At 50.4% G+C, this 22544-nt stretch overlaps 3 protein-coding genes across 3 annotated transcripts; all 3 read left to right on the top strand.

Moving 5' to 3' along the window:
- Positions 1-2830: 2830 nt before the first annotated feature.
- LOC133083828 (transcription factor Sp6-like) lies at positions 2831-3766 on the top strand (the record flags this gene model as incomplete). The annotated part of the gene is made up of 1 exon (XM_061179820.1): positions 2831-3766. A coding segment is annotated over one exon (936 nt), but the record flags the coding sequence as incomplete, so codon positions are not given.
- Positions 3767-5646: 1880 nt separating this feature from the next.
- LOC133083827 (transcription factor Sp6-like) lies at positions 5647-12758 on the top strand. Its single transcript, XM_061179819.1, has 4 exons — positions 5647-5657; positions 6666-6799; positions 7475-7512; positions 11823-12758. Exons 1-4 carry the CDS (start codon positions 5647-5649, stop codon positions 12756-12758), a joined length of 1119 nt encoding a protein of 372 aa, XP_061035802.1.
- A 1875-nt stretch (positions 12759-14633) lies between these two features.
- LOC133083826 (transcription factor Sp6-like) lies at positions 14634-21746 on the top strand. The gene is made up of 4 exons (XM_061179818.1): positions 14634-14644; positions 15654-15787; positions 16463-16500; positions 20811-21746. Exons 1-4 carry the CDS (start codon positions 14634-14636, stop codon positions 21744-21746), a joined length of 1119 nt encoding a protein of 372 aa, XP_061035801.1.
- The last annotated feature ends 798 nt before the right edge of the window (positions 21747-22544 follow it).

Raw genomic sequence — 22544 nt, 5'->3', positions numbered from 1 at the left:
TAGGGCTGACTATTCGTATCTTCAAGAAGTTCACAAGTGATGCTGGTATTTGAAGACCACTTCCGGAGAGTTAATCTGGTGATCGCGTGGAGGATGGCTTAGAAAGGGAGAGGGTAGAGATGGAAACACCAGTCAGAAGACAGTTATACCCATCCAGGTGAAATGAGAGACTAAGCTGGAATCAATGGAAATAAGATAGTCAGCTATAGTCAAGAGTAGGTATTTTCGAATAAAAGTCAATATGATAGAAAGTGTAATACTGAATTAAAGCTACATATTAATGAGAGGAGTAACTTCCTTTCAAGTTGTGTGAAAGGGTATCTTTTATTTCTTCTGGTAGTGAATTGGCCTAGAAAAACAGAACTCTACTGGGAAGTGTGTAAATATAAGAATATTCCTTTTAATATTAGAAATTATAATGATATATAGAGATAAAAACTTTGAGCTCATAATCTAGAATTTGATGAGACCACAAAAGGTGGCATCTAATCAATGCTTCTGCTCTCAGGAAAGATTACCTCCAAAATCTATCAAGATCTATAGTTGTATATTTAATTTATGAAGATCCTGAAGGTGAGACTCTTAAGAGAGGTGAAGGCAGGGCTAGGGGCTCTGGAAGGTTCAAATAATAATTCCTAAGGTTTGGAGTTTAGACCAAAGCTTCTTATTTGTTATTATCATTCTAACCTCTACTAGTTATTCCTACTAATTAGATATCTAATAGCTAATTGAGGCAATATTCTCCTTTTCCTTTTCCTAGAGATTTATGCTGCAGTAAAATACAGTCTATCGAAAGACGTACATTTGAACCACTACCTTTTTTGCAGTTTATCTAAGTTACAAATATAACTTCATTATATTTGGAATTTTTGTAAAGCTTAATTTTTTATAAAATTAATTTGTTACTCATTTGGAAATATGATTAAGATTACTACTAAAATTTTGTAGCAAATCCTTTTTGTCTCTAGCAAAGATTAGTGTGAGAAGTATTACACAGATCAGAGTGAATCATTATAGAGCAGTGGCTCTCAACCAGGGTGATTTTGCACGCAGGTGACATTTGGTAGCGTCTGGAGACATTTTTGCTTGTCAGAACTGTATATGCTGCTGGCATCTAGTGGACAGAGGCCAGAGATGCTACTAAACGTCCAACAGTGTACAGGAGAGCCTCCCACAGCAAAGAATTATCCAGCCCAAAATGTCGATAGTGCTGCCTTTCTGGAGAAATAAAGATCACTTAACACAAGTATTTAATGAGCATTTACTATTTTGTATCTAATGCACCACATATATAATCATGAAAGTATAAATCATAATATCTTCCACAGTGAGATTTCTTTAGCGTATGGAGGGAGTAGTGTTGTTATGTTTCATCATATATAAATTAGAATTATTGCCAAAGGATAAATGTTCTGAAAGAATATATATTTTTATTCTTCTTTTGCTTGTGTCTTTTGTTGTAGAAATCTTGGTTGCAATTTACTCACAGAACTGAGCTTTGGAACGTTTCAGGCCTGGCATGGAATGCAGTTTTTACACAAGTTGTAAGTGGAATAGAAGATGAATACATGTAAAAAACTGTGTGTAAAAACACCATGCAGTTCTTGGTTAGCTGGGTGTAAGCCCAGGATGAATTCTGGAAAGTATGTCTTGAGAGCCATTTATTTTTTTTTTTCAAATGAGGAAACTAAGGTACAAAGAGGCCAAGAGACTTGTTTAACTCAAATATATGAATCGCTCTGCTTTCCATAGTACTGATCTTTGGCACGGGCAATAAAAGGCACCAAGCAAAAACACTCAAATTAGCATTGTCATGGAATCCCACTGATGCCTCTCCAATATGCGAATGGTCCATGAAGTTCCACTTTTGAATTTCACTTTGATTCCTGCTCATGTGCAAAGTTCCTAACTGCTTAAAATGTATGCAACACAGAGCTGCAAAGAACTAAGTTTAGCACCGAATTCTTCAGGGAGCAAAAGGTGTGGGTGCTTCCCCAACCATTATTAGCTCTTTTAAATGGTAAAGCAGAAAGAATTCCTGAACACCCACCACAGGGCTCTCCCCAGCCACCCAGAACATTATTTTTCAAAAAGCATATATCTCTGAAGTGAATTATCTGTGGCCAATAGGAAGCTCTGAGGTATGGAAAAAGACGTTGTTTGTGTTCAGCTGTAGTGTGAGAAATATAAAGAAAATACATTGCTGTAGCCTAATTCAATATACTTTCTTTGCTGACTACTCTTCAGTAAGAAGTGTGGGTTTTACACCCCTTCAGCTCAAAAATTCTGTGATTTCTCACGACACAAGCAAATGAGAGTGGGTACGTTCAATGGCCCGAAGGCGATTTTAGACTCAAGGTAAAGAGCTCTTCTACACCTGGCTTTGGAAAAGACTCCCTTACCTGTCTTGTGGTTCAGAAATCCAGTTTCACACAGTTCATTTTGGGTTAATGAAGGTGTTGAGGCTGTGTCTGGAGCTGGATTAGCAATTCCTGCAGATGCCTATCTTTAGCGGCCTCCTTCCTTTCCCTTGTTAGTTTGCTGATGCCTACCTTGGGGAGAGAGCACCGAGGGTCAGTTTTTCTTTTGCCAGCACACCGGAGAGCAGGCTCATGAGGTCCCTTCACCAGGAGGTTTTAGTAGCGTCAGTACAGCGTCTTAAACTCACCGCCTTTCCTAAACATCCCATAACACCAAGAGTTCCTTATAAGAATCAGAGTTTCACTATAGTTATGTAGGCAACACAGGAAAATACATTGTGGAAATCAATCAATCAATCAATCAATCACAGTTTAAAAATTAATGAATTCATTCAAAAACATTCACTGAGTGCCATGCCCACTGTTACTCCTCTCGGGTAACCTGCGAGGACCTGGAAAGCGACAGTCCCTTGGCCCCGGGACCCTCTTCCAAGCTCCTGCAGCCGGACGTGTCACACCATTACGAATCGTGGTTCCGGCCGACACGCCCAGGCACCGAGGAGGGCTCGTGGTGGGACCTTCATCCGGGTACCAGCTGGATGGACCTCCCCCACACTCAGGGCGCGCTGACCTCACCTGGCCACCCCGGGGCGCTTCAGGCTGGCTTGGGGGGCTACGTCGGAGACCACCAGCTTTGTGCCCAGCCGCCCCACCCACACCCGCACCCGCACCACCTCCTCCCAGCCGCCGGAGGGCAGCACCTCCTCGGGCCTCCCGACGGGGCGAAGGCCTTGGAAGCAGCCGCCCCGGAATCCCAGGGGCTGGATACCAGTCTGGATGGGGCGGCCCGGCCCAAAGGCTCCCGGCGGTCAGCGCCCCGCAGCTCAGGCCAGACCGTGTGCCGCTGCCCCAACTGCCTGGAGGCGGAGCGACTGGGGGCTCCGTGCGGGCCCGATGGGGGCAAGAAGAAGCATTTGCACAATTGCCACATCCCGGGCTGTGGGAAAGCCTACGCCAAGACATCGCACCTGAAGGCACACTTGCGCTGGCACAGCGGCGACCGCCCCTTCGTGTGCAACTGGCTCTTCTGCGGCAAGCGCTTCACGCGCTCCGACGAGCTGCAGCGCCGCCTCCAGACCCACACCGGCACCAAGAAGTTCCCCTGCGCAGTCTGCAGCCGAGTCTTCATGCGCAGCGACCACCTGGCCAAACACATGAAAACCCACGAGGGCGCCAAAGAGGAGGCTGCCGGGGCGGCGGCGGGAGAGGGCAAGGCCGGCGGAGCGGAGCCCCCCGGGGGCAAAGGCAAGCGCGAGGCCGAGGGCAGCGCGGCTCCCTGCAGCTGAGCTCCTCGTCCCGCCTCCCCGTCCCGCCTCCCCGTTGGTCTCCCCTGGGGCCATCAGCAGAGAGCCCTCTGGCCTGATGCCCTTGGGGGGGGGTGGCTTGAGTAAGAGAAGGTGGTTATTTATGGAGAGGGAGGGAAAGTGGTGCGGGGGTCAGGGAGCCGGGTCGCTTAGGGGTCTCTTAGTCTCTGGGGCTGGACAGGACGGACGCGTTTGACTGGGCGGGGAGGAGCTGCGCGTGCCCATCAGTTCTCCCCTTCCTCGCTCTTTCACTTCACGCCCCTGGGCTGGGGGGTTGGGGTGGACTACCCCAACGGCGGCTGGAGGGCCGAGGGGATAGGGTGGAGGATACGGCGCGTCCCCGGAGCAGAGAGGAGTGGGGCCGCCCCGGGCGCTGGGGGTAGCTGTCTGGACACGTCGTTAGCGCCTGGGAACCCAGACATAAAAGGGCCTCTGGAGCCGCGCTGCGGCCCGGGTCCCTGTCATCCCCCCTAGAGTGCTTTACCCCGGGGTTTCCGGAGGGAGAGCTGAGATGGGGTAGCAGAGGCTGGGGGTCCCCCTAAGGGAGGAGTTTCTATCTGGCTGGGAGGGTTGTCACCGCAGAAATAATGTCTCTGATGTGCCTCCTTATTAAGCCTTCCAGACCCAGTGTGATGGAGCCACGAGGGAAGAAGGGAAGAGGGCCAGAATGGGCGACAGCTTCCAGCCAGAACTGTGGGGTGGAGGAGGGAGCCAGACGTGGAGGTTGAGCAAGGAAGTCTTCCTCTAAAATGAGAGAAAGGGATTTGGTCAGGGAGTGGAAGTAAGCCCTTCCCTCTCTAGCTCTGATTCAGTCCTTAACTCTTGGTCTTTATAAAAGTAAAGTTCAGTAGTCCACTCTCATCTGTCACCCCAGGCAGGCCTTCAAGGCAGCCAAGAGCCCTTGCTCCAGAACTGATGTAGTTCCTCACCCTTGGTGCCTGGCATTTGCCCTCCCCTGAGGGATGGAAGGAAGAGGGTGACCTCGGTTGGGTGAGGGTAGGTGGGGGTGTCCCAGCAGAGGGACCTCCAGCGGTTCCTGCTCAGAGTGGAGGACTCTGTCCCTGCCTGGCCATCTGCTTGCAGAGAAGCTAAGCCCCACTCTTTCTTTAGCTCGACCCTCCCCTTTCGTGCTGCCTACAAGCCTTGCCCCTCCTGTAGAGTGTGTTAGGAGGCTCCTCCCCATCTCATCTCTTGTGGGGCTCCCCTTCCATATGAGGAAGTTGTCCTGTCACTGGAAGGGGCCTGCCTTCTGAGGTGATGTCCAGGAAGCTGTCCCTGTTCCCTTCTTTAGATGCCAGAAATACGTCCTGATGGTGATCCTGGAGTGGGGAACGTGGGGAGGGGTGAAGCCAGAAGAGGCTGAGCCAGGCAAAAGGAAAAAAGCTGATGGGGGCAGGGTCTGACAGGCCGCAGGAGCCTGGAGCTAGTGGGCTTTCCCAGGCTCCAGGTAGAGGCCTTAAGATTCCCCCCGACCTCCCGTTTCCCTGCCTTTCTTTCTCCACCCAGAGCCCTGTGCAAGGATTAGTTGTGTATTGATTTTTTAAGTTATAAGCAAAGGGTATTTTATTTAATATTAGGACATGTGTGTTCATGTTGTGTGTACCCATGCATGTGTGTGTTTCTGTGTGTGTGTGTGTGTGTGTTTCTCTACTGAGCCTGGGGTCTCCAGCCAGGGAGACCCCATCTTGTTCACCCCAGCCAAGGTCCTGGAGCCTAGGCCCACGGCATCTCTTCCTTCCTTGGGGATATCAGTCCAAGGACTGGGTGCTATTGGGAAGTGGGGCTGGGATCTGGGTGGGAATATGTTTGTGTAGAAGAGAGCCCTTCTTAAGAGGGATGGGGTGACTCTCCCTGAAGGACGCATGGGCCTGGGGTAGGTTAAGAAGTAATGTCCTTTCTTTATGCTCCCTCTTCCCCTACCTCCTGCTAATCCGACCAGAGGTCCCTTTCCTTGCTGAGAGGGCTGGGGGCAGAAGAGAGTTGGCAGTGCCTGCAGGTTGCCTGGCCAGGTGGATGAGGGGGAGAGAGGGAGGGCGCTGTGGGTGTGAGATGCCGTTTTCCTCCAGCTGAGGAAACCAGCCACCTCTCCCTTTGCCACTAGGACAGCCTTTCCCAGTGACCATCCTCAGGGGAACTCCCAAATGTACGTTGGGGAGAGGACAGCACGGATATTCCCATGGAGGCCCCGAGCTCTCAGGTGTGCTGGTGAGGGCTTTGGATAGGTTTTCTTTTGCTCCCCTCTTTTATAGATCTAGGTTGCTTGGCTGTCTGCCCCCTTCTAGGCAGCCCCCTAGAGGAGAAATGTAGGATTTTTTTTTCTTTAAGTGCTGTGAACCCATTTTGGGGGGGGGGAGGAGGAGGAAGAAGCAGCCTGTGTTTTTTATGCCATAATAAAGTCATCAACCACACCACTGCTTCATTTGTCTTCCAGCTCCGGTTTCCTTTTTGACTCATGGTCTCTCAGCAGCAAGGACCAGGCTGGCTGCAGGGTGGGGTGGACACTTCTCTTTGATCCTGCAGCCCTGGGCAGCCTCACCTCCCTTTGTTTGGGGGCAGAGCTGAGCTGATTGTTGAAGGGTCTGATCCTGCCCGGAGGTTGTTGATGCAGAAGGAGGGTGGCGCTCCCTCGGGGTTGATAGCTGGGCTGACTGTCCCTCCCTGGTCTTCTCCTGTGGAGATGAAAAGGTTCTAGATATTTCCTTCTTCTTCCACATGGAAGCCCCCTCTTTCGCCTCCCCTGCCAAGAATGCCGGTTCCCTGCCTTCCCAGAGATGGCCAGCCCCTTGGCCCCCTCACCCCACCCTCGTGGGTGTGTGCCTGTCAATCAGGCCTTCTGGCTCTGAGAGAGGTGGGGGTGACTGACAGCGATTTCTCCACCCAGGATGATCCCTATCAGGGACAAGGTGATGAAAGGCAGCCGAGATATCCGATGGGCTCCCGCCCAGCTGAAAAGCATGAGGGAAAGGTTCCTAGTGCAACTCCCAGCTAGAGACCTGCCGCAGTTACACAACCACGGTGTGCACAGAAGTTCCTCACTGGACCCATCGGGCACCCCCGGATATGCACAAATGCACACTTTCCCAGGCTGCTCAAACGCCTGGTGCACAGTTGGTGCCTAACACACGTCAGATGAGTAAAAGCCTCATGGCTCCAGGGCCCCAAACCTAGGAAAGTTGACAGAGGATCAGTTTTTGGCTCCAAGGGGGCAGAGTAGGTTATTACGTTCTTTCACCTTTCCATCCTACATCTTGGCCAAAATTGTCATCTACCCCAGTGGGATTCCTATTTCCCCCCACTCTAACCCTAACCCAATTTCTCAGAGCCAAATCTGGTACCCAGGCTGGCCCATTCCACCACTTGTTTGGGAGAGTCTGGGGTCACAAAGTTTCTTAAATGGGGGCATCAGAATGATTTAGGGGTTACAGAGGAAAGCAGACCAGTTGAGGGGGCCATACGTTTGTTTCTGTCTGCCTGGGTGGCGGAGGGCCAGGCGTGTTACGGTGACCTCAGGCCCACCCCGCTCCCTGGGGCTCCTCTTTTGTCTTCCTGGTTCTGGGGGACTTAGACCCCAGGAGCCTGGCGAGTCCTCTCCTGCTCTCCCCCATTGCTGCCCCCAGGGCGAGGAGGGCAGCTGTGGGGGCGGCTGGGCCTGTCTGGGCAGGGCTGGGACTGCCCCTCCTCCCCTTGCAGCTCCTCCCGCTGACCTGCATTCTTATCGGGGGCCTTTGGTGCGGCTCTCATGCCTCTCACTCGCTCGCTCTGACCGGCAATGCTGCCTGGCTGCCGCCACTCCCCACCCCCCACCCCCCACCCCCACCCCCCCCCGCAATGGAGCCCGAGGCCACCTCTGACCCCTCAGTTCTGGCACCCCTGGCAGGACAGTCCTGGAGGGGCTGAGAGGGAGTTCGGGAAATCAAAACATCTGGCCTGACCCCTGGGCAACGTCTCTGAGCCACCCTCTCCTCTCCTGGGAAGTGGGAATAGAATCCCTCTAGGGTGGGTGAGTGAAGTCAGGAATGGGAAAGTGACCGAGGAACCTGCAGCCTGGGGACTGCAGCCTGGGGCTGTGCTGTTCTGCCCGGTCCTGCCCCCAAGCGGGCAGCTGGGGAAGTTCAGGATGTGAACCGGCTTTCAGGCCAGCCACCTCGGGGACTCATGTTTATCACCACACAGTCTTGATGTTTGCTTCCGGAATGACGTCCAATGGCAACCTCCCGACCCCCACCCCGTACATCACACCAGAAGCAGCCTTCACCTCCCATTAATCCTTGTGAGTCTGACTGCTCAGCATCTGAGCAGTGGAGGTTTGAAAAGAATCTCAGGCGCCAAATAGTATTTGGTATTTGGATAAGTATTCTCATTCTTTAAAAAAGAATAAGTATTCTCATTCTTTAAAAAAAAAACTGCCAATCAATAAAAAAGCGAAAAAAGAATATGCTGATCAGCACTATGCCTAGTGTTGTAAACACAAAGACGGGTAAGACAGGACTCCTTTTAGCAACTCATGATCTCACAGGGAAAGTAAACATATAAGCTCAAACCATAACGACAAAGTGCTGTGGAGGCACCATGAAGTAATAAAACTACATTTCTTTTAAAACAGTCGTTTCCTCCTTCTATCCACTCCCCAGCTATTTGTTGATTTTATAAATATTTGAGTTTGCTTTATGTCCACGCGTTGGCTTTAAACATGATAGACGATGCACATAAGCAGGATCTAGTCCATACTTTGAAGGAGTTTCTGCTCAGAGGAAATGGGTTGCAAAAACAGCTATATTTAAAGAAAGAAATGAGTATGGGCAATGAGAGCTATAAGTTGGTATTGGAGCACAAAAGAGGGAAAAAAGACTTCAAATTGGATCAGGGAAGATGTTACTAGAGCAATGCTGTTTAAACGGGACCTCGAAGGGCCATTGGGTATCAATGACGGACATCTTGGGAAGAATAAGCTTGCAACAGGAAAGTGGGAGAAAGGCAAAGCACAGGAAAAATACTCTGAGTACCTGTAGAGTACAAGTGGGAAGAGTAGGAGCTTAGAGCCACATCATCTAGGGCTTTGGAGGCCAAGCCAGGGATACCATGCCAAGCTACCATGTTACCACAGCAGTGCTTTAGCACAAGCATTAGCCTGCAACAGAACCAACCACTTGGAGGGCTTGTGAAAACACAAGCTCCACTCCCATAGTTACTGATTCCAGAGGTCCAGAGTAGGGCTGACTATTCGTATCTTCAAGAAGTTCACAAGTGATGCTGGTATTTGAAGACCACTTCCGGAGAGTTAATCTGGTGATCGCGTGGAGGATGGCTTAGAAAGGGAGAGGGTAGAGATGGAAACACCAGTCAGAAGACAGTTATACCCATCCAGGTGAAATGAGAGACTAAGCTGGAATCAATGGAAATAAGATAGTCAGCTATAGTCAAGAGTAGGTATTTTCGAATAAAAGTCAATATGATAGAAAGTGTAATACTGAATTAAAGCTACATATTAATGAGAGGAGTAACTTCCTTTCAAGTTGTGTGAAAGGGTATCTTTTATTTCTTCTGGTAGTGAATTGGCCTAGAAAAACAGAACTCTACTGGGAAGTGTGTAAATATAAGAATATTCCTTTTAATATTAGAAATTATAATGATATATAGAGATAAAAACTTTGAGCTCATAATCTAGAATTTGATGAGACCACAAAAGGTGGCATCTAATCAATGCTTCTGCTCTCAGGAAAGATTACCTCCAAAATCTATCAAGATCTATAGTTGTATATTTAATTTATGAAGATCCTGAAGGTGAGACTCTTAAGAGAGGTGAAGGCAGGGCTAGGGGCTCTGGAAGGTTCAAATAATAATTCCTAAGGTTTGGAGTTTAGACCAAAGCTTCTTATTTGTTATTATCATTCTAACCTCTACTAGTTATTCCTACTAATTAGATATCTAATAGCTAATTGAGGCAATATTCTCCTTTTCCTTTTCCTAGAGATTTATGCTGCAGTAAAATACAGTCTATCGAAAGACGTACATTTGAACCACTACCTTTTTTGCAGTTTATCTAAGTTACAAATATAACTTCATTATATTTGGAATTTTTGTAAAGCTTAATTTTTTATAAAATTAATTTGTTACTCATTTGGAAATATGATTAAGATTACTACTAAAATTTTGTAGCAAATCCTTTTTGTCTCTAGCAAAGATTAGTGTGAGAAGTATTACACAGATCAGAGTGAATCATTATAGAGCAGTGGCTCTCAACCAGGGTGATTTTGCACGCAGGTGACATTTGGTAGCGTCTGGAGACATTTTTGCTTGTCAGAACTGTATATGCTGCTGGCATCTAGTGGACAGAGGCCAGAGATGCTACTAAACGTCCAACAGTGTACAGGAGAGCCTCCCACAGCAAAGAATTATCCAGCCCAAAATGTCGATAGTGCTGCCTTTCTGGAGAAATAAAGATCACTTAACACAAGTATTTAATGAGCATTTACTATTTTGTATCTAATGCACCACATATATAATCATGAAAGTATAAATCATAATATCTTCCACAGTGAGATTTCTTTAGCGTATGGAGGGAGTAGTGTTGTTATGTTTCATCATATATAAATTAGAATTATTGCCAAAGGATAAATGTTCTGAAAGAATATATATTTTTATTCTTCTTTTGCTTGTGTCTTTTGTTGTAGAAATCTTGGTTGCAATTTACTCACAGAACTGAGCTTTGGAACGTTTCAGGCCTGGCATGGAATGCAGTTTTTACACAAGTTGTAAGTGGAATAGAAGATGAATACATGTAAAAAACTGTGTGTAAAAACACCATGCAGTTCTTGGTTAGCTGGGTGTAAGCCCAGGATGAATTCTGGAAAGTATGTCTTGAGAGCCATTTATTTTTTTTTTTCAAATGAGGAAACTAAGGTACAAAGAGGCCAAGAGACTTGTTTAACTCATATATATGAATCGCTCTGCTTTCCATAGTACTGATCTTTGGCACGGGCAATAAAAGGCACCAAGCAAAAACACTCAAATTAGCATTGTCATGGAATCCCACTGATGCCTCTCCAATATGCGAATGGTCCATGAAGTTCCACTTTTGAATTTCACTTTGATTCCTGCTCATGTGCAAAGTTCCTAACTGCTTAAAATGTATGCAACACAGAGCTGCAAAGAACTAAGTTTAGCACCGAATTCTTCAGGGAGCAAAAGGTGTGGGTGCTTCCCCAACCATTATTAGCTCTTTTAAATGGTAAAGCAGAAAGAATTCCTGAACACCCACCACAGGGCTCTCCCCAGCCACCCAGAACATTATTTTTCAAAAAGCATATATCTCTGAAGTGAATTATCTGTGGCCAATAGGAAGCTCTGAGGTATGGAAAAAGACGTTGTTTGTGTTCAGCTGTAGTGTGAGAAATATAAAGAAAATACATTGCTGTAGCCTAATTCAATATACTTTCTTTGCTGACTACTCTTCAGTAAGAAGTGTGGGTTTTACACCCCTTCAGCTCAAAAATTCTGTGATTTCTCACGACACAAGCAAATGAGAGTGGGTACGTTCAATGGCCCGAAGGCGATTTTAGACTCAAGGTAAAGAGCTCTTCTACACCTGGCTTTGGAAAAGACTCCCTTACCTGTCTTGTGGTTCAGAAATCCAGTTTCACACAGTTCATTTTGGGTTAATGAAGGTGTTGAGGCTGTGTCTGGAGCTGGATTAGCAATTCCTGCAGATGCCTATCTTTAGCGGCCTCCTTCCTTTCCCTTGTTAGTTTGCTGATGCCTACCTTGGGGAGAGAGCACCGAGGGTCAGTTTTTCTTTTGCCAGCACACCGGAGAGCAGGCTCATGAGGTCCCTTCACCAGGAGGTTTTAGTAGCGTCAGTACAGCGTCTTAAACTCACCGCCTTTCCTAAACATCCCATAACACCAAGAGTTCCTTATAAGAATCAGAGTTTCACTATAGTTATGTAGGCAACACAGGAAAATACATTGTGGAAATCAATCAATCAATCAATCAATCACAGTTTAAAAATTAATGAATTCATTCAAAAACATTCACTGAGTGCCATGCCCACTGTTACTCCTCTCGGGTAACCTGCGAGGACCTGGAAAGCGACAGTCCCTTGGCCCCGGGACCCTCTTCCAAGCTCCTGCAGCCGGACGTGTCACACCATTACGAATCGTGGTTCCGGCCGACACGCCCAGGCACCGAGGAGGGCTCGTGGTGGGACCTTCATCCGGGTACCAGCTGGATGGACCTCCCCCACACTCAGGGCGCGCTGACCTCACCTGGCCACCCCGGGGCGCTTCAGGCTGGCTTGGGGGGCTACGTCGGAGACCACCAGCTTTGTGCCCAGCCGCCCCACCCACACCCGCACCCGCACCACCTCCTCCCAGCCGCCGGAGGGCAGCACCTCCTCGGGCCTCCCGACGGGGCGAAGGCCTTGGAAGCAGCCGCCCCGGAATCCCAGGGGCTGGATACCAGTCTGGATGGGGCGGCCCGGCCCAAAGGCTCCCGGCGGTCAGCGCCCCGCAGCTCAGGCCAGACCGTGTGCCGCTGCCCCAACTGCCTGGAGGCGGAGCGACTGGGGGCTCCGTGCGGGCCCGATGGGGGCAAGAAGAAGCATTTGCACAATTGCCACATCCCGGGCTGTGGGAAAGCCTACGCCAAGACATCGCACCTGAAGGCACACTTGCGCTGGCACAGCGGCGACCGCCCCTTCGTGTGCAACTGGCTCTTCTGCGGCAAGCGCTTCACGCGCTCCGACGAGCTGCAGCGCCGCCTCCAGACCCACACCGGCACCAAGAAGTTCCCCTGCGCAGTCTGCAGCCGAGTCTTCATGCGCAGCGACCACCTGGCCAAACACATGAAAACCCACGAGGGCGCCAAAGAGGAGGCTGCCGGGGCGGCGGCGGGAGAGGGCAAGGCCGGCGGAGCGGAGCCCCCCGGGGGCAAAGGCAAGCGCGAGGCCGAGGGCAGCGCGGCTCCCTGCAGCTGAGCTCCTCGTCCCGCCTCCCCGTCCCGCCTCCCCGTTGGTCTCCCCTGGGGCCATCAGCAGAGAGCCCTCTGGCCTGATGCCCTTGGGGGGGGGTGGCTTGAGTAAGAGAAGGTGGTTATTTATGGAGAGGGAGGGAAAGTGGTGCGGGGGTCAGGGAGCCGGGTCGCTTAGGGGTCTCTTAGTCTCTGGGGCTGGACAGGACGGACGCGTTTGACTGGGCGGGGAGGAGCTGCGCGTGCCCATCAGTTCTCCCCTTCCTCGCTCTTTCACTTCACGCCCCTGGGCTGGGGGGTTGGGGTGGACTACCCCAACGGCGGCTGGAGGGCCGAGGGGATAGGGTGGAGGATACGGCGCGTCCCCGGAGCAGAGAGGAGTGGGGCCGCCCCGGGCGCTGGGGGTAGCTGTCTGGACACGTCGTTAGCGCCTGGGAACCCGGACATAAAAGGGCCTCTGGAGCCGCGCTGCGGCCCGGGTCCCTGTCATCCCCCCTAGAGTGCTTTACCCCGGGGTTTCCGGAGGGAGAGCTGAGATGGGGTAGCAGAGGCTGGGGGTCCCCCTAAGGGAGGAGTTTCTATCTGGCTGGGAGGGTTGTCACCGCAGAAATAATGTCTCTGATGTGCCTCCTTATTAAGCCTTCCAGACCCAGTGTGATGGAGCCACGAGGGAAGAAGGGAAGAGGGCCAGAATGGGCGACAGCTTCCAGCCAGAACTGTGGGGTGGAGGAGGGAGCCAGACGTGGAGGTTGAGCAAGGAAGTCTTCCTCTAAAATGAGAGAAAGGGATTTGGTCAGGGAGTGGAAGTAAGCCCTTCCCTCTCTAGCTCTGATTCAGTCCTTAACTCTTGGTCTTTATAAAAGTAAAGTTCAGTAGTCCACTCTCATCTGTCACCCCAGGCAGGCCTTCAAGGCAGCCAAGAGCCCTTGCTCCAGAACTGATGTAGTTCCTCACCCTTGGTGCCTGGCATTTGCCCTCCCCTGAGGGATGGAAGGAAGAGGGTGACCTCGGTTGGGTGAGGGTAGGTGGGGGTGTCCCAGCAGAGGGACCTCCAGCGGTTCCTGCTCAGAGTGGAGGACTCTGTCCCTGCCTGGCCATCTGCTTGCAGAGAAGCTAAGCCCCACTCTTTCTTTAGCTCGACCCTCCCCTTTCGTGCTGCCTACAAGCCTTGCCCCTCCTGTAGAGTGTGTTAGGAGGCTCCTCCCCATCTCATCTCTTGTGGGGCTCCCCTTCCATATGAGGAAGTTGTCCTGTCACTGGAAGGGGCCTGCCTTCTGAGGTGATGTCCAGGAAGCTGTCCCTGTTCCCTTCTTTAGATGCCAGAAATACGTCCTGATGGTGATCCTGGAGTGGGGAACGTGGGGAGGGGTGAAGCCAGAAGAGGCTGAGCCAGGCAAAAGGAAAAAAGCTGATGGGGGCAGGGTCTGACAGGCCGCAGGAGCCTGGAGCTAGTGGGCTTTCCCAGGCTCCAGGTAGAGGCCTTAAGATTCCCCCCCGACCTCCCGTTTCCCTGCCTTTCTTTCTCCACCCAGAGCCCTGTGCAAGGATTAGTTGTGTATTGATTTTTTAAGTTATAAGCAAAGGGTATTTTATTTAATATTAGGACATGTGTGTTCATGTTGTGTGTACCCATGCATGTGTGTGTTTCTGTGTGTGTGTGTGTTTCTCTACTGAGCCTGGGGTCTCCAGCCAGGGAGACCCCATCTTGTTCACCCCAGCCGAGGTCCTGCAGCCTAGGCCCACAGCATCTCTTCCTTCCTTGGGGATATCAGTCCAAGGACTGGGTGCTATTGGGAAGTGGGGCTGGGATCTGGGTGGGAATATGTTTGTGTAGAAGAGAGCCCTTCTTAAGAGGGATGGGGTGACTCTCCCTGAAGGACGCATGGGCCTGGGGTAGGTTAAGAAGTAATGTCCTTTCTTTATGCTCCCTCTTCCCCTACCTCCTGCTAATCCGACCAGAGGTCCCTTTCCTTGCTGAGAGGGCTGGGGGCAGAAGAGAGTTGGCAGTGCCTGCAGGCTGCCTGGCCAGGTGGATGAGGGGGAGAGAGGGAGGGCGCTGTGGGTGTGAGATGCCGTTTTCCTCCAGCTGAGGAAACCAGCCACCTCTCCCTTTGCCACTAGGACAGCCTTTCCCAGTGACCATCCTCAGGGGAACTCCCAAATGTGCGTTGGGGAGAGGACAGCACGGATATTCCCATGGAGGCCCCGAGCTCTCAGGTGTGCTGGTGAGGGCTTTGGATAGGTTTTCTTTTGCTCCCCTCTTTTATAGATCTAGGTTGCTTGGCTGTCTGCCCCCTTCTAGGCAGCCCCCTAGAGGAGAAATGTAGGATTTTTTTTTCTTTAAGTGCTGTGAACCCATTTTGGGGGGGGGGGAGGAGGAGGAAGAAGCAGCCTGTGTTTTTTATGCCATAATAAAGTCATCAACCACACCACTGCTTCATTTGTCTTCCAGCTCCGGTTTCCTTTTTGACTCATGGTCTCTCAGCAGCAAGGACCAGGCTGGCTGCAGGGTGGGGTGGACACTTCTCTTTGATCCTGCAGCCCTGGGCAGCCTCACCTCCCTTTGTTTGGGGGCAGAGCTGAGCTGATTGTTGAAGGGTCTGATCCTGCCCGGAGGTTGTTGATGCAGAAGGAGGGTGGCGCTCCCTCGGGGTTGATAGCTGGGCTGACTGTCCCTCCCTGGTCTTCTCCTGTGGAGATGAAAAGGTTCTAGATATTTCCTTCTTCTTCCACATGGAAGCCCCCTCTTTCGCCTCCCCTGCCAAGAATGCCGGTTCCCTGCCTTCCCAGAGATGGCCAGCCCCTTGGCCCCCTCACCCCACCCTCGTGGGTGTGTGCCTGTCAATCAGGCCTTCTGGCTCTGAGAGAGGTGGGGGTGACTGACAGCGATTTCTCCACCCAGGATGATCCCTATCAGGGACAAGGTGATGAAAGGCAGCCGAGATATCCGATGGGCTCCCGCCCAGCTGAAAAGCATGAGGGAAAGGTTCCTAGTGCAACTCCCAGCTAGAGACCTGCCGCAGTTACACAACCACGGTGTGCACAGAAGTTCCTCACTGGACCCATCGGGCACCCCCGGATATGCACAAATGCACACTTTCCCAGGCTGCTCAAACGCCTGGTGCACAGTTGGTGCCTAACACACGTCAGATGAGTAAAAGCCTCATGGCTCCAGGGCCCCAAACCTAGGAAAGTTGACAGAGGATCAGTTTTTGGCTCCAAGGGGGCAGAGTAGGTTATTACGTTCTTTCACCTTTCCATCCTACATCTTGGCCAAAATTGTCATCTACCCCAGTGGGATTCCTATTTCCCCCCACTCTAACCCTAACCCAATTTCTCAGAGCCAAATCTGGTACCCAGGCTGGCCCATTCCACCACTTGTTTGGGAGAGTCTGGGGTCACAAAGTTTCTTAAATGGGGGCATCAGAATGATTTAGGGGTTACAGAGGAAAGCAGACCAGTTGAGGGGGCCATACGTTTGTTTCTGTCTGCCTGGGTGGCGGAGGGCCAGGCGTGTTACGGTGACCTCAGGCCCACCCCGCTCCCTGGGGCTCCTCTTTTGTCTTCCTGGTTCTGGGGGACTTAGACCCCAGGAGCCTGGCGAGTCCTCTCCTGCTCTCCCCCATTGCTGCCCCCAGGGCGAGGAGGGCAGCTGTGGGGGCGGCTGGGCCTGTCTGGGCAGGGCTGGGACTGCCCCTCCTCCCCTTGCAGCTCCTCCCGCTGACCTGCATTCTTATCGGGGGCCTTTGGTGCGGCTCTCATGCCTCTCACTCGCTCGCTCTGACCGGCAATGCTGCCTGGCTGCCGCCACTCCCCACCCCCCACCCCCCACCCCCCACCCCCCCCGCAATGGAGCCCGAGGCCACCTCTGACCCCTCAGTTCTGGCACCCCTGGCAGGACAGTCCTGGAGGGGCTGAGAGGGAGTTCGGGAAATCAAAACATCTGGGCTGACCCCTGGGCAACGTCTCTGAGCCACCCTCTCCTCTCCTGGGAAGTGGGAATAGAATCCCTCTAGGGTGGGTGAGTGAAGTCAGGAATGGGAAAGTGACCGAGGAACCTGCAGCCTGGGGACTGCAGCCTGGGGCTGTGCTGTTCTGCCCGGTCCTGCCCCCAAGCGGGCAGCTGGGGAAGTTCAGGATGTGAACCGGCTTTCAGGCCAGCCACCTCGGGGACTCATGTTTATCACCACACAGTCTTGATGTTTGCTTCCGGAATGACGTCCAATGGCAACCTCCCGACCCCCACCCCGTACATCACACCAGAAGCAGCCTTCACCTCCCATTAATCCTTGTGAGTCTGACTGCTCAGCATCTGAGCAGTGGAGGTTTGAAAAGAATCTCAGGCGCCAAATAGTATTTGGTATTTGGATAAGTATTCTCATTCTTTAAAAAAGAATAAGTATTCTCATTCTTTAAAAAAAAAACTGCCAATCAATAAAAAAGCGAAAAAAGAATATGCTGATCAGCACTATGCCTAGTGTTGTAAACACAAAGACGGGTAAGACAGGACTCCTTTTAGCAACTCATGATCTCACAGGGAAAGTAAACATATAAGCTCAAACCATAACGACAAAGTGCTGTGGAGGCACCATGAAGTAATAAAACTACATTTCTTTTAAAACAGTCGTTTCCTCCTTCTATCCACTCCCCAGCTATTTGTTGATTTTATAAATATTTGAGTTTGCTTTATGTCCACGCGTTGGCTTTAAACATGATAGACGATGCACATAAGCAGGATCTAGTCCATACTTTGAAGGAGTTTCTGCTCAGAGGAAATGGGTTGCAAAAACAGCTATATTTAAAGAAAGAAATGAGTATGGGCAATGAGAGCTATAAGTTGGTATTGGAGCACAAAAGAGGGAAAAAAGACTTCAAATTGGATCAGGGAAGATGTTACTAGAGCAATGCTGTTTAAACGGGACCTCGAAGGGCCATTGGGTATCAATGACGGACATCTTGGGAAGAATAAGCTTGCAACAGGAAAGTGGGAGAAAGGCAAAGCACAGGAAAAATACTCTGAGTACCTGTAGAGTACAAGTGGGAAGAGTAGGAGCTTAGAGCCACATCATCTAGGGCTTTGGAGGCCAAGCCAGGGATACCATGCCAAGCTACCATGTTACCACAGCAGTGCTTTAGCACAAGCATTAGCCTGCAACAGAACCAACCACTTGGAGGGCTTGTGAAAACACAAGCTCCACTCCCATAGTTACTGATTCCAGAGGTCCAGAGTAGGGCTGACTATTCGTATCTTCAAGAAGTTCACAAGTGATGCTGGTATTTGAAGACCACTTCCGGAGAGTTAATCTGGTGATCGCGTGGAGGATGGCTTAGAAAGGGAGAGGGTAGAGATGGAAACACCAGTCAGAAGACAGTTATACCCATCCAGGTGAAATGAGAGACTAAGCTGGAATCAATGGAAATAAGATAGTCAGCTATAGTCAAGAGTAGGTATTTTCGAATAAAAGTCAATATGATAGAAAGTGTAATACTGAATTAAAGCTACATATTAATGAGAGGAGTAACTTCCTTTCAAGTTGTGTGAAAGGGTATCTTTTATTTCTTCTGGTAGTGAATTGGCCTAGAAAAACAGAACTCTACTGGGAAGTGTGTAAATATAAGAATATTCCTTTTAATATTAGAAATTATAATGATATATAGAGATAAAAACTTTGAGCTCATAATCTAGAATTTGATGAGACCACAAAAGGTGGCATCTAATCAATGCTTCTGCTCTCAGGAAAGATTACCTCCAAAATCTATCAAGATCTATAGTTGTATATTTAATTTATGAAGATCCTGAAGGTGAGACTCTTAAGAGAGGTGAAGGCAGGGCTAGGGGCTCTGGAAGGTTCAAATAATAATTCCTAAGGTTTGGAGTTTAGACCAAAGCTTCTTATTTGTTATTATCATTCTAACCTCTACTAGTTATTCCTACTAATTAGATATCTAATAGCTAATTGAGGCAATATTCTCCTTTTCCTTTTCCTAGAGATTTATGCTGCAGTAAAATACAGTCTATCGAAAGACGTACATTTGAACCACTACCTTTTTTGCAGTTTATCTAAGTTACAAATATAACTTCATTATATTTGGAATTTTTGTAAAGCTTAATTTTTTATAAAATTAATTTGTTACTCATTTGGAAATATGATTAAGATTACTACTCAAATTTTGTAGCAAATCCTTTTTGTCTCTAGCAAAGATTAGTGTGAGAAGTATTACACAGATCAGAGTGAATCATTATAGAGCAGTGGCTCTCAACCAGGGTGATTTTGCACGCAGGTGACATTTGGTAGCGTCTGGAGACATTTTTGCTTGTCAGAACTGTATATGCTGCTGGCATCTAGTGGACAGAGGCCAGAGATGCTACTAAACGTCCAACAGTGTACAGGAGAGCCTCCCACAGCAAAGAATTATCCAGCCCAAAATGTCGATAGTGCTGCCTTTCTGGAGAAATAAAGATCACTTAACACAAGTATTTAATGAGCATTTACTATTTTGTATCTAATGCACCACATATATAATCATGAAAGTATAAATCATAATATCTTCCACAGTGAGATTTCTTTAGCGTATGGAGGGAGTAGTGTTGTTATGTTTCATCATATATAAATTAGAATTATTGCCAAAGGATAAATGTTCTGAAAGAATATATATTTTTATTCTTCTTTTGCTTGTGTCTTTTGTTGTAGAAATCTTGGTTGCAATTTACTCACAGAACTGAGCTTTGGAACGTTTCAGGCCTGGCATGGAATGCAGTTTTTACACAAGTTGTAAGTGGAATAGAAGATGAATACATGTAAAAAACTGTGTGTAAAAACACCATGCAGTTCTTGGTTAGCTGGGTGTAAGCCCAGGATGAATTCTGGAAAGTATGTCTTGAGAGCCATTTATTTTTTTTTTTCAAAAGAGGAAACTAAGGTACAAAGAGGCCAAGAGACTTGTTTAACTCATATATATGAATCGCTCTGCTTTCCATAGTACTGATCTTTGGCACGGGCAATAAAAGGCACCAAGCAAAAACACTCAAATTAGCATTGTCATGGAATCCCACTGATGCCTCTCCAATATGCGAATGGTCCATGAAGTTCCACTTTTGAATTTCACTTTGATTCCTGCTCATGTGCAAAGTTCCTAACTGCTTAAAATGTATGCAACACAGAGCTGCAAAGAACTAAGTTTAGCACCGAATTCTTCAGGGAGCAAAAGGTGTGGGTGCTTCCCCAACCATTATTAGCTCTTTTAAATGGTAAAGCAGAAAGAATTCCTGAACACCCACCACAGGGCTCTCCCCAGCCACCCAGAACATTATTTTTCAAAAAGCATATATCTCTGAAGTGAATTATCTGTGGCCAATAGGAAGCTCTGAGGTATGGAAAAAGACGTTGTTTGTGTTCAGCTGTAGTGTGAGAAATATAAAGAAAATACATTGCTGTAGCCTAATTCAATATACTTTCTTTGCTGACTACTCTTCAGTAAGAAGTGTGGGTTTTACACCCCTTCAGCTCAAAAATTCTGTGATTTCTCACGACACAAGCAAATGAGAGTGGGTACGTTCAATGGCCCGAAGGCGATTTTAGACTCAAGGTAAAGAGCTCTTCTACACCTGGCTTTGGAAAAGACTCCCTTACCTGTCTTGTGGTTCAGAAATCCAGTTTCACACAGTTCATTTTGGGTTAATGAAGGTGTTGAGGCTGTGTCTGGAGCTGGATTAGCAATTCCTGCAGATGCCTATCTTTAGCGGCCTCCTTCCTTTCCCTTGTTAGTTTGCTGATGCCTACCTTGGGGAGAGAGCACCGAGGGTCAGTTTTTCTTTTGCCAGCACACCGGAGAGCAGGCTCATGAGGTCCCTTCACCAGGAGGTTTTAGTAGCGTCAGTACAGCGTCTTAAACTCACCGCCTTTCCTAAACATCCCATAACACCAAGAGTTCCTTATAAGAATCAGAGTTTCACTATAGTTATGTAGGCAACACAGGAAAATACATTGTGGAAATCAATCAATCAATCAATCAATCACAGTTTAAAAATTAATGAATTCATTCAAAAACATTCACTGAGTGCCATGCCCACTGTTACTCCTCTCGGGTAACCTGCGAGGACCTGGAAAGCGACAGTCCCTTGGCCCCGGGACCCTCTTCCAAGCTCCTGCAGCCGGACGTGTCACACCATTACGAATCGTGGTTCCGGCCGACACGCCCAGGCACCGAGGAGGGCTCGTGGTGGGACCTTCATCCGGGTACCAGCTGGATGGACCTCCCCCACACTCAGGGCGCGCTGACCTCACCTGGCCACCCCGGGGCGCTTCAGGCTGGCTTGGGGGGCTACGTCGGAGACCACCAGCTTTGTGCCCAGCCGCCCCACCCACACCCGCACCCGCACCACCTCCTCCCAGCCGCCGGAGGGCAGCACCTCCTCGGGCCTCCCGACGGGGCGAAGGCCTTGGAAGCAGCCGCCCCGGAATCCCAGGGGCTGGATACCAGTCTGGATGGGGCGGCCCGGCCCAAAGGCTCCCGGCGGTCAGCGCCCCGCAGCTCAGGCCAGACCGTGTGCCGCTGCCCCAACTGCCTGGAGGCGGAGCGACTGGGGGCTCCGTGCGGGCCCGATGGGGGCAAGAAGAAGCATTTGCACAATTGCCACATCCCGGGCTGTGGGAAAGCCTACGCCAAGACATCGCACCTGAAGGCACACTTGCGCTGGCACAGCGGCGACCGCCCCTTCGTGTGCAACTGGCTCTTCTGCGGCAAGCGCTTCACGCGCTCCGACGAGCTGCAGCGCCGCCTCCAGACCCACACCGGCACCAAGAAGTTCCCCTGCGCAGTCTGCAGCCGAGTCTTCATGCGCAGCGACCACCTGGCCAAACACATGAAAACCCACGAGGGCGCCAAAGAGGAGGCTGCCGGGGCGGCGGCGGGAGAGGGCAAGGCCGGCGGAGCGGAGCCCCCCGGGGGCAAAGGCAAGCGCGAGGCCGAGGGCAGCGCGGCTCCCTGCAGCTGAGCTCCTCGTCCCGCCTCCCCGTCCCGCCTCCCCGTTGGTCTCCCCTGGGGCCATCAGCAGAGAGCCCTCTGGCCTGATGCCCTTGGGGGGGGGTGGCTTGAGTAAGAGAAGGTGGTTATTTATGGAGAGGGAGGGAAAGTGGTGCGGGGGTCAGGGAGCCGGGTCGCTTAGGGGTCTCTTAGTCTCTGGGGCTGGACAGGACGGACGCGTTTGACTGGGCGGGGAGGAGCTGCGCGTGCCCATCAGTTCTCCCCTTCCTCGCTCTTTCACTTCACGCCCCTGGGCTGGGGGGTTGGGGTGGACTACCCCAACGGCGGCTGGAGGGCCGAGGGGATAGGGTGGAGGATACGGCGCGTCCCCGGAGCAGAGAGGAGTGGGGCCGCCCCGGGCGCTGGGGGTAGCTGTCTGGACACGTCGTTAGCGCCTGGGAACCCGGACATAAAAGGGCCTCTGGAGCCGCGCTGCGGCCCGGGTCCCTGTCATCCCCCCTAGAGTGCTTTACCCCGGGGTTTCCGGAGGGAGAGCTGAGATGGGGTAGCAGAGGCTGGGGGTCCCCCTAAGGGAGGAGTTTCTATCTGGCTGGGAGGGTTGTCACCGCAGAAATAATGTCTCTGATGTGCCTCCTTATTAAGCCTTCCAGACCCAGTGTGATGGAGCCACGAGGGAAGAAGGGAAGAGGGCCAGAATGGGCGACAGCTTCCAGCCAGAACTGTGGGGTGGAGGAGGGAGCCAGATGTGGAGGTTGAGCAAGGAAGTCTTCCTCTAAAATGAGAGAAAGGGATTTGGTCAGGGAGTGGA

Source organism: Eubalaena glacialis, unplaced genomic scaffold (assembly GCF_028564815.1).
Source record: "Eubalaena glacialis isolate mEubGla1 unplaced genomic scaffold, mEubGla1.1.hap2.+ XY scaffold_727, whole genome shotgun sequence".
Lineage (NCBI taxonomy): Eukaryota > Metazoa > Chordata > Mammalia > Artiodactyla > Balaenidae > Eubalaena > Eubalaena glacialis.
This window is presented reverse-complemented; position numbering and strand designations above follow the sequence as displayed.

What these genes read in the sequence shown, in the direction of transcription:
- LOC133083827 (XM_061179819.1), top strand. An exon ending in GCCGCAGTTACACAACCACG is followed by an intron (nt 6,800 to 7,474) that starts GTGTGCACAGAA and finishes CTCCCCTTGCAG; the next exon opens with CTCCTCCCGCTGACCTGCAT. An exon ending in ATTCTTATCGGGGGCCTTTG is followed by an intron (nt 7,513 to 11,822) that starts GTGCGGCTCTCA and finishes ACATTCACTGAG; the next exon opens with TGCCATGCCCACTGTTACTC.
- LOC133083826 (XM_061179818.1), top strand. An exon ending in GCCGCAGTTACACAACCACG is followed by an intron (nt 15,788 to 16,462) that starts GTGTGCACAGAA and finishes CTCCCCTTGCAG; the next exon opens with CTCCTCCCGCTGACCTGCAT. An exon ending in ATTCTTATCGGGGGCCTTTG is followed by an intron (nt 16,501 to 20,810) that starts GTGCGGCTCTCA and finishes ACATTCACTGAG; the next exon opens with TGCCATGCCCACTGTTACTC.